Genomic DNA, 17,811 nt, shown 5'->3' on the forward strand with positions numbered 1-17,811 from the left:
TTTCTCTCTGTCTAGCAACAAGAGTGACTGCAGACACAATTGAAACACTGTTTTGAAAGCACTTTGCGGTAATTCACCGAGACAACCAACAGAAACAAGCAAAGCCTACAAGCAAGACTGCAATCAAGGGCCGCCATTACTGACACTCAGACTTCAAAAGCCTTAGCCTGTAATGGCCTTCCAAATGTATTTATGCAAATCAGTATTGCCCACATTCTTCTGATAGCTTTATTCTGAAGTATTTTTGTAAGCGTCAATCCAACAACGCCCCTCAGGATAAAATTGTGTACATATGTTGTGTAAATATGGTTTGAGGGCGCCCCCCGGAGGTAGGCAACACTCACTTCAGTGTGCTTTTGTACAGAGATTTAGAGGAGAAGGTTTGCTAACATAATGAACATACATGAGAGGAGATTATTGTGGAAACAAAGAGGTCATTCTCTGCTTTAGTCTTTTTGTTTGTTGGCTTTTCACTGTGATAAAGGGAAAGAAGAAGTTGTGTCATTTAGAACAGAAGCACTTTTGTATAGGTACAAATGATCAACTATTAAAATGTTTTTATCATACCACCATCATTTGTCTCCTGGGTGTAATAAAAAGACACATTTTGAGATACATTTATGCAAAGCAGCAATCCTATTATTTATTCATGTTTGTGTCCCTTGAGGACAAGGACCAGATAGAACTGCACCACAATCACAAGACACTTTTTTTTTTTAGGTCACATGTGATTTTGTTTGTTTGTTAATCATGATATTAATGTCCCATAAGTATATTTCTGTGCAATGTTACACATGATGTCACCGCCTGAACAGTAGAATATTTTAAATACAGATCTAGTGTGTAATTATGAGCGCGTAAAGTCACAATATTTTCAATGACAAGTCCACACTTTCTTCCCATTAAAAGACTATCCTTGTCCAACAGCATCCCAGAGCAGCGTTGTTCCCATGGCAACTTGTTGATTAGTGTACTATTGTAATACGGCTTGCAGGTGAGGTGGAGTACCTAACTGATGTTACCTCCTTTCAGAGTCTTACATGTGATTCGTCCCAGTTTGGTCATCAGCGTCTTGTCTTTCCACTGAGCTGCACACTCCTCAGAGATCTTCAGGTCTACCTAGGAAAAAACACAGTAACGTTAAAACCATATCTTAAGTCGCCATAATCCCACAAACATACTTGTAGTTTCTCCCAGACTTTCTTCTTTGGGTTAAGTCTGTCCTCTGGTTTCCCCGCCTCGTATCCTTCTACGAAGACCCGCTCTCCTGGTGAGGACCCCTGAGGAGGGTCGAGTGGCTCCACTCTCCTGGGCTCACCTTCACTACAAAGGACACAAAGAGCTGAGTGGGAGGGTGAGGTTGGAGGGGTGACGAGCAGAAAGAAGCGTCACCCACATGGAGGCACAGAGCAGCATGGCTTGAGACTCGATCCCGCGCATCTTCTGGGGTTTGAGATTACACAGCACCAGCACACATCTGTCCTGCAAGTCCTCCTGGGAGACGTAGGCCACCAGCCCGCTGACAACCGTCCTGGGCTCCGCCTCCCCAACGTCGATCTTCTCTAGGAAGAGCGAGTCAGCATCTGGATGCTAGGTGTTAGATATGAAAGTACATGTGAGCGCATCCCAGCTGCACTTTTACAAATACTTGCACACGTCTTTTGACCATCATGTCCTGGTGTTTCCAAAACCATCAAAAGGGAAAGGAAATTCTAGCTTTTCATTGTCATTTGTACGAGGTTTGTTTTTAAAGTGAGCCTGAGTGTGAGAGAGAGTTTGTAATGGTGCTTTTCTCCATATAATGTTGAGCTGTTTAAAAAAAGTATAATGTTTAATAAACAAACATTTGTATTGAACAAATGGTCCAGTCCCAAGTTATTAAAATCTTGATATATCTACACTTAAAGACAAAAACTTCTATATGTCTGCCATTAGTTGCGATGAAATATAATCATTTGAAAAGCTCTGCTTTTACCACTTTAAATGTATAGCTGACATAAAATGTAAAATTAAAATAATGCTATTTAGTAACAGTAGAAAAGAGCATCATACACGAATACAAATAAACGGAGTAGACATCGAAAGGGTAAAAGAAACCAGATTTTTGGGAGTATTAATAGATGATCAAATGAACTGGAAATCTCATAAACAAAACATACAACATAAGGTGGCAAAAAACATTTCAATAATGAATAAAGCAAAATACATCCTGGGCCAAAAATCACTTCATATTCTCTACTGCTCGCTAGTATTACCATATCTGAGTTATTGTGCAGAAATATGGGGAAATAACTACAAATGTGCGCTACATTCGCTAACCGTGTTACAAAAAAGATCAGTTAGAATAATACATCATGTTGGATATAGAGAACATACAAACCCTTTATTTATTGAATCACAAATATTAAAGTTCGGTGATTTGGTAAAATTGCAAACAGCTAAAATGATGTACAAAGCAAACTACAACCTGCTACCAAAGAATGTACAACAATTCTTCTCAACTAAAGAGGAGAAATATAACCTTAGAGGAAAAAATTATTTAAAACATTTAAATGCAGGTACAACACTTAGAATCTTTAGCATATCAGTATGTGGAATTAAATGATGGAATGGATGAAGTAAAGAAGTTAAAAATTGTACTGATATGATCCAGTTTAAGAGGTTGTTCAAAATAATAGTGCTTACAAAGTACAAAGAAGAAGAATTATGAGAAATATTTCCAACCTTATTGGAAATAAGATATTCTTCATCTCAGTATGTTAATAATGACTGAATTAATTAATTAAATATTACAAAACTGTTGAGTATACAAATTCATAGATTCATTTATTATACAAAAAGGTCAGTAAATGATTCTATATATTTGTAAACGCTCTGAAGTGGGAAAGGGGTAGGATTAAATAAGCTTTGCTTCTTCCTACTCCTTTTCGGGCATGATGTAAAATGAAATGATATGAAATTGTGTGATGTATTATGCTGTAAGCGTGTTCATGTTCCAAATAAACTAAAGAAAGAAAGAAGAAAGAAAACCAATTAAATCAAGGTAAAACTGGTGAAATGTTCCTGCATGCTTTGGATGGGAAGGTAGCGCCATCCGGTGGACAAAAAAATCCATCCGTGATTAATTACGAGTCAACTTAGGCAATGCAATTAAGCACAACTGAGTGTTTGAATCGATTGACAGTCCTAACTTAACGGTTTTAAATTATTACTGTTATTTTTCATTTACGTCAAAAATACTGAAATTGAATAGTTGTTTTGAATACATTTATTGTAATTATCACTTTATTTTGTCTTTTTTTGTTGTTTTTTTTACTTCTGGGTTTCCCCTTAATGTAATTGATCGTGGCCTACCGCCACAGGAAAATAAAAGCTGCCACACCTTAAAAATGAGTGTTTTTATGTGAAGCCAAATGAAAGGGATATAATGTATTGTAGCATACAGAAGTCCAATGTTCTTTAACAACCGGCACAATTCCAACATGTGCTTCCCTAAACACACAACACTTCCTCATTCTTCACCAATCCCCTTTCACTTCACATCAATAACACATGAATATGAACACTAATACCAGCAAGTCGTTACAGTATGAATGGATATGTAGCGCCTATTTTTTGCGCACTATTGACTGGTGATGAACCGTAAGTTTGGCCTCTGGAAGCGAATGTTGTGACGAGGTATGCAATACGCACAAAATTGTCTTTCCGCAAAGTGGCCATATATTCTGAGTGGACTTTTGATGAAATGTATTTAATATTCAGAATGCATTAAAAACAAATCCATACGTGGTTATGTCTTTCATGATTGTGAACGATAGGCAACATTTTTTAAAAGGGCAGTTCCCCTTTAAGAAAGTCGTCTTTCAGCTAAACTGAGAAATATATAATAATTCAACATTTTATTTGCAAGGCACTTTCCTAAGGACTCAAAGGTGCCTTACCTTTTCCACACTGATGATCTTTCCCACCCGGATATCCAGTTTAGACGGCACCAGCTCATCTTCATCTCCTCCTCCTCCTCCTCCTGCCTTGGCCACCTTTCCTGCTCCTTCTGTGTCCACAAAGGGTTCATGTCAAGCTAGCTAACCTCCAACCATTCTTTTGCTGTACCAGTTAGAATACTGACTGGTCTTCAAAGTGTTCGGGTAGGCGCTGTTGGTAAGTTTGCGGAGTTCGGCAGACTCAAACTTCTTCCTGATCGGCTCCAGCAGCACGTTGAGGGCCGTCTCCACAGAGGCCTTCAAGTCTCCAGGGTGAATCCGCTAGCGAGAGATCCAGAAGCAACACTTGAGACCTGTTCAGGAGATTGTGCACGACAAGATGGTACCTCCTCGGCAAAGTCCTTCTCCACCTCTTCAAAGGCAGTGTAGACTTTGTCTCCACCCCACTTGGCGTCCCGTTTGATGGAGAATTCTGAACACACGTACCTACATTACGTTCTGTTCTCCAATGAGGGGATGAACACACAAACACCAGTGTTTTGTACCTCCACCAAGAGGGAAGAGCACAAATTTAACAAAGGAGAGGAGGCCGTTGTTCTGGATGTTTCCTGGCTCACAGAAAGCTTTTTTCAGCTTCTTCTTCAAGTCTTCCTTGGAGTCCAGTAGGTCGATCTTTGACTCCTTCAACACAAAATGACACATAAAAAATGTGCACACACACACACACACACAAAAAAAAACTACAATAAAGAAAGTCCATCGAAATATTTCTCAGGCTTTTTTGAGATTGTTTTGTCCTAAAATGCCTGAATTTGCAGAAGCTTATTCAGAAAGTTGCAGCAGAAGTTGCAATGTTTTGAGGCTCCTTTTTTTTTTCAATAACAATAAATCAACTTTTGATTTTATGAATTTGTTATCAATGTTTTAAGTGTTTCTTGTAACAAATACTGTCAAACAAATACTGTATTGATGCTTTACACCAGGGGTGCTCATTACGTCGATCGCGAGCTACCGGTCGATCTCGGAGGGTGTGTCAGTCGATCACCAGCCAGGCATTAAAAAAATAGTCCTAAAAATGAGCGATCATAAATCTTCACTATGACGTCACTTTCGTCACTTGATTGACATTCACGGCACCCGAGGGTCTTCTGAGATGACGCTGGCTGCTGCCAGCTCATTAAAATTACCGACTGGAAGGCGAGAAACACTTTATTTCAACAGACTCTGGCGCCGTACCTGTCGTCAAAACTCCAAAGACCGACTGCACAGTTGCGCTAACAAAACGAGTCTCAGAAAGCTGGCGTGCACAAGCTAGCAAGCTACGGAGTTTGTTCCGACAATGTATTTCTTGTAAAGTGTATACAAAGGAGTACGGAAGCTGGACAAATAAGATGCCAAAAACCAACCACTTTCATGTGGTATTGGACAGAAAGGAGGACTTTTTTCTCCTCCATTCGAAAATGCGGACGTTTTTAGCACCACTGTCTGATTCCTATCAATGCAAGTCATCAGAATCAGGTAATACACCAACTTATATTCTTGTCTTCATGAAAAAAAGGAATCTATATGTGTTAAACATGCCTGTATTATCATTAAACACCTTTAACTTGTTAACAATATTAACTATATGTGTTAAACATGCTTGTATTATCTTTAAACACCTTTAACTTATTAATAATATTAACTATATGTATTAAACATGCTTGTATTATCATTAAACACCTTTAACTTGTTAACAATATTAACTATATGTATTATCTTTAAACACCTTTAACTTGTTAACAATATTAATTATATGTATTAAACATGCTTGCATTATCTTTAAACACCTTTAACTTGTTAACAATATTAACTATATGTATTAAACATACTTGTATTATCATTAAACACTTTTAATTTATTAACAATATTAACTATATGTATTAAATATTCTTGTATTATCATTAAACACCTTTAATTTATTAACAATATTAACTATGTGTTAAACATGCTTGCATTATCATTAAACACCTTTAACTTATTAACAAAAACATATATTTCATAAATAAGTAAATATAAATGATATATATGAATGAGGTAGATCCCCACGACTTGATCAATTGAAAAGTAGCTCGCCTGCAGAAAAAGTGTGAGCACCCCTGCTTTACACGTTTCATAAAAGTAGACACTTGATGGCAGTAAAAGCACATAATCAGAGCTTATTGTCAAATTACTGTAGTTAATTTACAATGAGTAATAATAGTAATAATTATATTTACAAAAATAAATACCACTAAAAGCTTCCTTATTGTCCACACTGTCGTTGACAAGTGTGTGTCCTTCTTAAACATTCATTTATGTTCCAACATATTTGGCCTCGCACGCTAAGAGCATTTGTTAACTGTTGAGAGCCATCTATAGCGCTACTTTTTCTAGGTAACTGAGAGACCATGAGGGATGATCATCACACTTCAACATTTCTAACATTTAAATTCTGCCTCCCAAAAGGCTCAGTGCCATAGACAAGAACAGGAAGTAGGCATTTGTGTGGTTAGATCAATAAAGAGTTGATATATTATTACATGTTGTTGTTCCTGATTCGTCTACACACGAGACAAACGTAAGTTTTAATTAGACAGTTGATTAAACAAATTGAATTGATAAAAAAAATGATGCTGATTGACCAAAAGGTGCTGGGAAGTTGTGAGCATTGGACAAAGTTGTGAGGCCGCGCACAATCTGCGTGGATAGTTTGAATTGGTGCTATGGAGAAATCCTGGAAAGACTAAAAAACCTACTTCTTCTGAGGAGCTCATCTTGGCACCCGTCAGTCCAGGTACCATGGGGTTCATCAGATGGGAGCGCTTGGCATAACCCAGAGAGGGGAGGTACTGTAGACAAATAAAAAGAAAAAAACATTAATCACTGCACATATTTTGGGGGGGATTGAATAATTCATATTATTATGCAGCTGAGATAGGCTCCAGCACCCCCACAACCACCAAAAGGGACAAGCGGTAGAAAATGAATGGATGGATAATATCTATACAGAGGCATTTTTTCCTATACTTGGTCACTAGGGGGTCCACAAAAACCCTGACATGGTCAGAGTGGTGTACAAAGGGAGGATGGCCAACTAAACGAGAGGCGCCATGTTAGTGGCGTTAGTTTTTCTGACGAAATAAACCAAAATAATATGTCTACATATAGTTGCAAGCATACTACAGCTCATAAACTTACAATAAAACATGCTTTTATTTTGGGAAAGTATCATTTTGCGGCCATATTTCTGCACAACTCAGATATGTAACACTGGCCAGCAGTATGAAGTGATTCTTGGTCCAGAACATATTTTGCTTTATTCATTATTGACTTATTTCCTGCCAGTTTATGTTGTATATATTTATGAGATTTCCACTTCATTTTATCTTCTATTACTACACCCAAAATGTGGTTTCTTTTACTCATTCAATGTCTACTTGGTCTATTTGTATTTGTCTCTTCTATTGTTACTGAATAGCATTATTTTACTTTCACTGATATTCCAAGCCAGTCTGTTTTTGTCAAACTATCTTTTTAATTTGGTCATTTCTTCTGTTATTAATTGTGTTATCTTCTTTGTGTTCTGTCCTGAACAAAAAGGCAGACGTTGTGTCATGTGTTTACTTGGCACAAGACACTTTAATGGATGGCTCTCCAGTGTTGATGGCAAACCTTCACTTCTCATACTTGTCTTCTTTCCAGGTTGTTGGGAAAGCCATGTAAAAACTTTCCACAATTCACGCGGGTGGAGCAGCCCCAAGCTGCACAACAAGGCATTTTTACATGTTAAAAAACTGACTAGGAAGCGCCGAGAAACACATCGCATCAGCTCAAAGTTGGTAGCAAACATGGCGCCCTGTAGCCATGTGAGTGCCTTTTGACCAATCATTGAGGTGATGGACTGAAACCTCTTTATACACGACTCTGGACATCATCAGTCGTTAACTATCCTTGGCACCTGCTACAGCATCAATATCAATGTGCTTAGGTTGTGTACACATCTTTGTAGCAACCAGCAGAGGGCGCACTTACTCCAAACCTGCCTAAAAGCACAGGCCAGAGAAGGAACATTTAAGTACCTCTCAACATTTGCATTGCAAAATATGGGAATATTCATTTGCAAATATGCAAACATCCCCTTTTTATTGGCCCCAAAGAGATGATGGGGAGGAAATAGTATACCTTCTCCGCAAGGGTGAAGATCTTCCTCTGGTCCACTCCTCCAAACTGAGCATCCACCTTCAAGTACTCCTCATCCAGAGCCTGAGGAGGACAAACAGCGCATGGCTCTTATATACTAGTGGATTTGCTCGGGCTGTTCCCATCCAAGATCCACATTGGTCCAATATCAGCAATAAAACAAGTATATTGACGCACATGTACAACGTGCGATACAAGAAGTCCTGCAGTGTGTTTACTTGTGCGTGATATCATGTGCGATACAAGAAGTCCTGCAGTGTGTTTACTTGTGCGTGATATCATGTGCGATACAAGAAGTCCTGCAGTGTTTACTTGTGCGTGATATCATGTGCGATACAAGAAGTCCTGCAGTGTGTTTACTTGTGCGTGATATCATGTGCGATAGAAGAAGTCCTGCAGTGTGTTTACTTGTGCGTGATATCATGTTCGATACAAGAAGTCCTGCAGTGTGTTTACTTGTGTGTGATATCATGTGCGATACAAGAGGTCCTGCAGTGTTTACTTGTGCGTGATATCATGTGCGATACAAGAAGTCCAGCAGTGGGTTTACTTGTGTGTGATATCATGTGCGATACAAGAAGTCTTGCAGTGTGTTTACTTGTGCGTGATATCATGTACAATACAAGAAGTCCTGCAGTGTGTTTACTTGTGCGTGATATCATGTGCGATACAAGAAGTCCTGCAGTGTGTTTACTTGTGCGTGATATCATGTGCGATACAAGAAGTCCTGCAGTGTGTTTACTTGTGTGTGATATTATGTGCGATACAAGAAGTCCTGAAGTGTGTTTACTTGTGTGTGATATCATGTGTGATACAAGAAGTCCAGCAGTGGGTTTACTTGTGCGTGATATCATGTGCGATACAAGAAGTCCTGCAGTGTGTTTACTTGTGCGTGATATCATGTGCGATACAAGAAGTCCTGCAGTGTGTTTACTTGTGCGTGATATCATGTGCGATACAAGAAGTCCTGCAGTGTGTTTACTTGTGCGTGATATCATGTGCGATACAAGAAGTCCTGCAGTGTGTTTACTTGTGTGTGATATCATGTGCAATACAAGAGGTCCTGCAGTGTTTACTTGTGCGTGATATCATGTGCGATACAAGAAATCCTGCAGTGTGTTTACTTGTGCGTGATATCATGTTCGATACAAGAAGTCCTGCAGTGTGTTTACTTGTGTGTGATATCATGTGCGATACAAGAAGTCCTGCAGTGTGTTTACTTGTGTGTGATATTATGTGCGATACAAGAAGTCCTGAAGTGTGTTTACTTGTGTGTGATATCATGTGCGATACAAGAAGTCTAGCAGTGTGTTTACTTGTGTGTGATATCATGTGTGATACAAGTCCTGCAGTGTGTTTACTTGTGTGTGATATCATGTGCGATACAAGAAGTCCTGCAGTGTGTTTACTTGTGCGTGATATCATGTGCGATACAAGAAGTCCAGCAGTGTGTTTACTTGTGCGTGATATCATGTGCGATACAAGAAGTCCTGCAGTGTGTTTACTTGTGTGTGATATCATGTGCGATACAAGAAGTCCTGCAGTGTGTTTACTTGTGCGTGATATCATGTGCGATACAAGAAATCCTGCAGTGTGTTTACTTGTGCGTGATATCATGTGCGATACAAGAAGTCCTGCAGTGTGTTTACTTGTGTGTGATATCATGTGCCATACAAGAAATCCTGCAGTGTGTTTACTTGTGCGTGATATCATGTTCGATACAAGAAGTCCTGCAGCGTGTTTACTTGTGCGTGATATCATGTGCGATACAAGAAGTCCTGCAGTGTGTTTACTTGTGCGTGATATCATGTGCGATACAAGAAGTCCTGCAGTGTGTTTACTTGTGCGTGATATCATGTGCGATACAAGAAGTCCTGCAGTGTGTTTACTTGTGTGTGATATCATGTGCCATACAAGAAATCCTGCAGTGTGTTTACTTGTGCGTGATATCATGTTCGATACAAGAAGTCCTGCAGCGTGTTTACTTGTGCGTGATATCATGTGCGATACAAGAAGTCCTGCAGTGTGTTTCCTTGTGTGTGATATCATGTGCGATACAAGAAGTGCTGCAGTGTTTACTTGTGCGTGATATCATGTGCGATACAAGAAGTCCTGCAGTGTGTTTACTTGTGCGTGATATCATGTGCGATACAAGAAGTCCTGCAGTGTGTTTACTTGTGCGTGATATCATGTGCGATACAAGATGTCCTGCAGTGTGTTTACTTGTGCGTGATATCATGTTCGATACAAGAAGTCCTGCAGTGTGTTTACTTGTGCGTGATATCATGTGCGATACAAGAAATCCTGCAGTGTGTTTACTTGTGCGTGATATCATGTGCGATACAAGAAGTCCTGCAGTGTGTTTACTTGTGCGTGATATCATGTGCGATACAAGAAGTCCTGCAGTGTGTTTACTTGTGCGTGATATCATGTGCGATACAAGAAGTCCAGCAGTGTGTTTACTTGTGTGTGATATCATGTGCGATACAAGAAGTCCAGCAGTGTGTTTACTTGTGCAAAGCTGGACAGGCAGTAAACATCTAAATGTCCTCCAATAAGCGCACAATTTCTTGTATTTGACTAAAGTCATTTACATGCTAGGATATAGGCTACTAGGAGCTACACAACAGCTAAGCACACAAGCTAGACCTACGTAATAATCATTGAACAATATTGCACGTGTCAATATAAACAAGTATTACATACATTTAGTTGCATATTACTTACACATACAAAGTCTCCAAGGCAGAAGTGTATTAGAAAATATCCAGCAACAAACGTGTCCGCATCAGTCAACTTACTGCATCATGAGCTTAAATTCATGAGTTATTGTGACCACTAGGTGTCGCCAAAAAGAATTAGCACTCCACTACAATAACAACTTACGTACAGCATACTGTAAGTCCATTCCAGACAGTTAATAATGAGTCTTTCACACCTACCATTTCACTTGATCCAACATTAAATAACACAAGTATGTATGATGACTCGCCCTGGTATCATATGGGATCAATATTGGCCAACACTCAAGGCCCAGGTATCACCATCATATGAGAAGTGAAGAGGTTATTTCGGGACACAATGCAGCTAAAATGTAGGTTTTGCTGTCCCTATTGAAGGATGATATTACCTGTAGTCCTGGATACAGCAGGCCACTCAGCAGAGGATGCTCCACCTGTTTGACCACCTCAGCTCCAGCCTTCTTGGCGTCATGCTCGGTCACCATGGAGGACAGGCGGTACACATCCAGAGTGTACTCTCTAACAAAAAGATGAGTATTACACTGCACAGTGTCATGTCAAGATGTCCTACTAACCTGCTGAGCTGGTAGTCGGTTCCTTTAACAAACTTGAGTTTCTCCAAGGGCACGCCGATGCTCTCCAACATGGCCTTAATCACCTCTTCATAATACTTCACTCGGAGCTCCAGCAGCTCCCAGGGTGCTTTCATGTTGTCCAGGAAGGCGTGCAAGTCTGCAAACAGAATAGTAACCTGAAGAAACAAACACACACATATAACACTTAACAGGAGCTTTGGCAAGGTTTGTCAAAAGTAATGATACTTTTGATACCAACATGCAAGAAATTAAGTAAAAAAATATGCAGTGTTTCCATATATTTATTTATTCCAGGAAGTCTCTCGCTTATAAAAGAAATGCTAATGGCAGTGTGTGAGTGTAGCATAAGTGTAGGTGTGGCACAACACACCTGCTACGCGCCTGCTTTGCCAGACAATAAGAAATGATCCACTTTGTACTTTGATTTAGCCAGAAGAGCTACAAAAGAAGTCAGAGTAGCCATAAGCCACGGAGTGTGCAGAAAAGCTCCAGAGGCATGCAAGCCAACTTTTATTACTTCCAAAAAACACATTATTGAGTCATTTGGCAACATTTTCAACATCACTGCTTTACTTTTTTCACCAGGAAGACAAAGTTTGACATGAGGGACATTTACTGAACACACCCCTTTTTTATGGCACATTGCAGGAAGTAAATATACAAAAACATTTTAAAGTAGAGCAAAAAGACAATGTAATAATAAAAAAGGCTGAAATGCGACAAATAAAAACATATGTTAATTATTTGTATAAGCCTATTTTATTTATTATTTATTTATTTATTCCGGGTTGGGGAGGAGATCTTGCCCCAAGTGGAGGAGTTCAAGTACCTGGGAGTCTTGTTCACGAGTGAGGGAAGAGTGGATGGTGAGATCGACAGGCGGATCGGTGCGGCGTCTTCAGTAATGCGGACGCTGTATCGATCCGTTGTGGTGAAGGAGCTGAGCCGGAAGGCAAAGCTCTCAATTTACCGGTCGATCTACGTTCCCATCCTCACCTATGGTCATGAGCTTTGGGTCATGACCGAAAGGACAAGATCACGGGTACAAGCGGCCCAAATGAGTTTCCTCCGCCGGGTGGCGGGGCTCTCCCTTAGAGATAGGGTGAGAAGCTCTGCCATCCGGGAGGAGCTCAAAGTAAAGCTGCTGCTCCTCCACATCGAGAGGAGCCAGATGAGGTGGTTCGGGCATTTGGTCAGGATGCCACCCGAGCGCCTCCCTAGGGAGGTGTTTAGGGCACGTCCGACCGGTAGGAGGCCGCGGGGAAGACCCAGGACACGTTGGGAAGACTATGTCTCTCGGCTGGCCTGGGAACGCCTCGGGGTCCCACAGGAAGAGCTGGACCAAGTGGCTGGGGAGAGGGAAGTCTGGGCTTCCCTGCTTAAGCTGCTGCCCCCGCGACCCGACCTCGGATAAGCGGAAGAAGATGGATGGATGGATGGCCTATTTTATTATAGATGACATGACATCACACTACCACCATATTGAAATAATGTTTTATATACTGGAAGGCTCCACGCCACTGTTTTCTTTTTACAATGTCAAATATTAGTTATTTTTTATTAAATTAATAAGCACAGAATTGTTTATTTTGATATACTGGGAGGTTCTAGAACAGTGGTTCTTAACCTGGGTTCGGTCGAACCCTAGGGGTTCGGTGAGTCGGCCTAAGGGGTTCGGCGGAGCCTCCGCCACGGAGGTAAAGACACATCCAACTTATCATGTAAATAAAAACTTCTCCCTATCAGCGTATAATGGATACCCCCAAACAATGTTCCCTCTAATTTTCCATCTGATTGGCAGGTTGTTTGATTGATTGAAAACTTTACTAGCAGATTGCAAAGGAAGAGAATACATGATATGAAACAGTAGTTTACACAGTACAGTACATATTCCATACCATTGACCACTAAATGGTAACACCCCAATAAGTTTTTACACTTGTTTAAGTCGGGGTCCACGTTAGTCAATTCATGGTAAAGTGTGTCATTTGTTGTGAGTTCATGCACTGTGTTGGTTTTGTTCTTTGAACAAGGTGATGTTCATGCACACTTCATTTTGTGCACCAGTAAAAAAACATATGACTTTTTCTTGAATTTGAAAAAATATATATTTTTATTTTTCACTAAAGAAGGGTTCGGTGAATGCGCATATGAAACTGCTGGGGTTCGCTACCTCCAAAAGGTTAAGAACCACTGTTCTAGAACAATGCTGTTCTTTTTGGAATGTAGAGTTAGCTCCTGGCAAATCATATGTAACGACCGGGTTGCATAGTGATGCGGGGGTCCGTCTCTCAAGATGCAGACGGACTTTGGACACAGCGTGCAGGTAGGAAACCATTGATTTCAGCAATAAATCAGGCGGGAACAAACCAAAGTGTGCTCATAGCACGGAAGGCAAAAGCTAAGGGGGCTAGCGTGGGAGCTAGTTGAAGCTAATACACAAAAACAGGAATCAAACCGTCATTAACTGTTGCTTGTAGCAAATTATGAAGCCAGACTGACTGACGGGAAAAGGCAGGATTAAATAGTGCTCTGCTTAGTGCTCAGGAAACAGGTGAGCGTCCCGAACACCAATTAGAGATGGGTGAAGACAATAAGCACCCATGGAAACAGAAAACAAACCAGGAGTGCACAAAACAGGAACTGAGGGAGTCCAAAAACCAAACACAACATGATCCGGGCAGCGGATCATAATATCAAACTGATATTTAAATTATTTTGTAGCACGCTGGTCTTAAAAACTTGACACTTTCAAACATTTTTCAATAAAACACAGGGATGTGAGCAGCCTTTGAGGAAAAATGCGTGACTGTGGGATAATAAAAACACATGTGGAAACTGTACATCATTTAAAAGTTGTAAGGTGATATAGAAGAAGTATCATTGATCGTGCAAAGTGATAGGCACTGCTGACATTGTGGTATTGTGACTACCTACTGGAGCACATACCTCACACCCAGCCTTGAGGAAGTCTGCTATTTTGGACATGGGAACAAAATAAGCCACATGTGGTTTGCCGGTGGTGGCAGTTCCCCAGTAGACCTTCAGATCCCTCTCCTGCAGGACCTGCTTCAGCTTCTCTTCTCCCAGGACCTCCTGCATCAAGCAGACATGCATCTCAGCTCCTTCAGCTGTCCAAGTGTGAACGGCAAACTCACCTGCAGGTTCCTGGTGATGAGGTGCAGCTTCTCGTCAGGGCTGAGCTGATCTGTCATGGCGTCCACAGACTGCAGCACAAGCACATGAACATTAACATTCATTGCAGGACCATCACTACCCGATCGGACGCACAAGACCCAATCGGTCCACGCATGCGTGAGGACAACGTCCCTCCCTCCGTGTTACCATGATTCTTTTTAAATTATCTTTACTTCAATAACAATGTCATAAAACAAGATTACGTACAAAACAACAAAATTAACATTTAAAAATACAGTAATTATTTTTAAACCGTAAAGAAATCAGAATGCTTAAGTAGCAAATAATTTATTTTTTTTCCTACTCAATTTACATCGAATAAACGAAAATGTACAACAAATAATAAAATCAACATTTAAGAAAGAATTAACACGATGGGAGTCAGTTTAAATCTACCTCTTGTTCAATTGTATATTCATATTCCCTTTTAATACTATCTACCTTATTTGTTATGAACAAAACATTAATTAAACATTTAAAATATCACATCATGTGACGTCGCAGAAGCACTGTCGCTAAATATTGTGAGTCCAGGAAGCTGAGTTGAGTTAGAGTTTATTTCGAACATGCATGCATACAACATGATACATGCATGCATACAACATGATACATGCATGCATACAACATGATACATGCATACAAACAACATGATACATGCATACAACATGATACATGCATGCATACAACATGATACATGCATGCATACAACATGATACATGCGGACATACAACATGATACATGCATGCATACAACATGATACATGCATGCATACAACATGATACATGCATGCATACAACATGATACATGCATGCATACAACATGATACATGCGGGCATACAACATGATACATGCATGCATACAACATGATACATGCATGCATACAACATGATACATGCATGCATACAACATGATACATGCATGCATACAACATGATACATGCATGCATACAACATGATACATGCATGTATACAACATGATACATGCATGCATACAACATGATACATGCATGCATACAACATGATACATCACAATTTCCAGTTTGTCTTTTCAACATGTTGGAAAAGGAGTAGGAAGAAGCAGAGCTTATTTAATCCTACCCCTTTTCTTTTACATAACAGTTGCTAACACTTTTGTTCACTTCCTGTTCTCAATGTATTCACAATATACTCCATAAGTAATAACAATACAAATAAATAATAATGAGTGAAGTAAGTTATATTTCATATGTTGAGATGAGTAAGTTTATGTAGAAAATGAATGGATGGATGAGATAAATTGAGAATGTTTATTATCATGGTTCTTCTTCTTTGTAAACACTTTAAGTTTGAAGACTTTCTTGAAGTGGATCATATTAGTACATTGTTTATTAATCCATTCCATCATTTAATTCCACATACTGAAGGTATTAAGTGTTGTACGTGCATACAAATGTTTTAAATTACATTTTCCTCTAAGATTATGTTTCTCCTCTTTTGTTGAGAAGAGTTGTTGTATATTCTTGGCTAGCAGGTTATAGTTTGCCTTGTGTATCTTTTTAGCTGTTTGCAAATTCACTATGTGGTGGAATTTCACTATTTGTGATTCAATAAATAAAGTGTTTGGAAGTTGTCTATATCCAACATGATGTATTATTATAACTCATCTTTTTTGTAACAGTTAATGAATGAAGTGTACTTTTGTACTTATTTCCCATATTTCTCCACAATAAGTCAGATAAGTAACACTAGTGAGCAGTAGACAATATGAAGTCATTTTTGCTCTAGAACATATTTAATTTTATTCATTATTGACGTGTTTCTTGCTACTTTATGTTGTACATTTTTTTACATGAGATTTCCAGTTCATTTTATCATCAATCATTATACCTACAATTGTGGTATCATTCAATTTATATTCCGTCTATTTGTGTTTGACTTGCTCTTCTACTGTTACCTAATAGCATTATTTTACTTTTACCGAGGTTTAAAGATAGTCTGTTTTTGTCAAACCATCTTTTTCATTTGTTCATTTCTTCTGTTATTATTTGTATTATCTTTTGTGTGTTCTTTCCTGAACAAAACGCTGTTGTAACTTCTGCAAATAATACTAACTTTAAATCTTTTGTAACTTTACAAATGTCATTTATATACAGATTGAACAATTGAAGTGAAGCAGCTTCCGCGCATGCGCGGATCAGAGACGAGGACTGTCACCGCAAACAAAAATGTTTGTAAAATAAATATAGTCTATAAAGTCCTGCACTAATTTAACAATAATGTTTCTAAAATAAATGTAGTTTATAAAGTCTTGCAGTAATTTAACAATAATGTTTGTAAAATAAATATAGTCTATAAAGTCTTGCAGTAATTTAACAATAATGTTTCTAAAATAAATGTAGTTTATAAAGTCTTGCAGTAATTTAACAATAATGTTTGTAAAATAAATATAGTCTATAAAGTCTTGCAGTAATTTAACAATAATGTTTCTAAAATAAATGTAGTTTATAAAGTCCTGCAGTAATTTAACAATAATGTTAGTAAAATAAATGTAGTTTATAAAGTCCTGCAGTAATTTAACAATAATGTTAGTAAAATAAATATAGTCTATAAAGTCCTGCAGTAATTTAACAATAATGTTAGTAAAATAAATGTAGTCTATAAAGTCCTAAAGTAAAAAGGACAAATTAGAAGACAATTACTGTTATTTAAAATGACGTATTATTATTACAGGTGCGTCTGAATGAATGACAGTAATAAAACAATTGTGATACAACATTGACTAGGGAACAACACTCGCTATCATTAGAAAAAGGTTAAATGAAATAGTCAGCCTTCAAAGTGAGAATAATGTTGACAAAAAGATGATTAGCAGCAGCTAGCTGTTAGCTCGCTAGCTAGCAAGTGAGCCATGCGCAGCTAGCAAAGGTAAAAGAGAGTTTGTTGAGGATAAACCAGCTGCTAGTTCAGCTGGGCTGACGTCAGTGCACTCAACTCATAATGTATCGACTCTAAATACAACTCTAAAGACAAGTAACTAACCTGGGGGCGACGCGGCAGCAGAAGAGGAGAAAGTTGCATCAGCGATGATTCTGCCTGCTTGGACTGCCAGGAATACTCATCGACTGTCGAGTCATCG

The 17,811-nt window shown here is 38.9% G+C and overlaps 2 protein-coding genes across 6 annotated transcripts in view; one reads left to right on the plus strand and one right to left on the minus strand.

The window, feature by feature from the left end:
- nhsl3 (NHS like 3) overlaps window positions 1–575 on the plus strand; it is a 44,766-nt gene extending 44,191 nt beyond the window's left edge. For all 4 annotated transcript variants that reach the window (XM_061982321.2, XM_061982322.2, XM_061982323.2 and 1 more), the window contains one exon: window positions 16–575. In XM_061982321.2, coding sequence (XP_061838305.2) covers window positions 16–56 — 41 coding nt within the window. In that variant the 3' untranslated portion in view covers window positions 57–575. The remainder of the gene's footprint in view (window positions 1–15) is intronic.
- On the minus strand, window positions 215–17,811 carry yars1 (tyrosyl-tRNA synthetase 1). Of its 2 annotated transcripts, none has more exons than XM_072915619.1 (14): window positions 17,718–17,811; window positions 14,658–14,728; window positions 14,449–14,595; window positions 11,479–11,654; window positions 11,293–11,422; window positions 8,145–8,225; window positions 6,719–6,811; window positions 4,487–4,622; window positions 4,328–4,413; window positions 4,127–4,262; window positions 3,942–4,051; window positions 1,397–1,590; window positions 1,182–1,323; window positions 215–1,119 (listed from the first exon to the last, which is right to left on the minus strand). In XM_072915619.1, exons 2-14 carry the CDS (start codon window positions 14,712–14,714, stop codon window positions 1,009–1,011), a joined length of 1,599 nt encoding a protein of 532 aa, XP_072771720.1. In that variant the 5' UTR covers window positions 14,715–14,728; window positions 17,718–17,811; the 3' UTR covers window positions 215–1,008. The 2 variants fall into 2 exon arrangements, with proteins under 2 accessions (XP_072771720.1, XP_061838309.2); XM_061982325.2 differs by having other exon boundaries at window positions 14,658–14,726; window positions 17,715–17,808.

Source organism: Nerophis lumbriciformis, linkage group LG21, assembly GCF_033978685.3.
Source record: "Nerophis lumbriciformis linkage group LG21, RoL_Nlum_v2.1, whole genome shotgun sequence".
In the NCBI taxonomy this organism is placed as follows: domain Eukaryota; kingdom Metazoa; phylum Chordata; class Actinopteri; order Syngnathiformes; family Syngnathidae; genus Nerophis; species Nerophis lumbriciformis.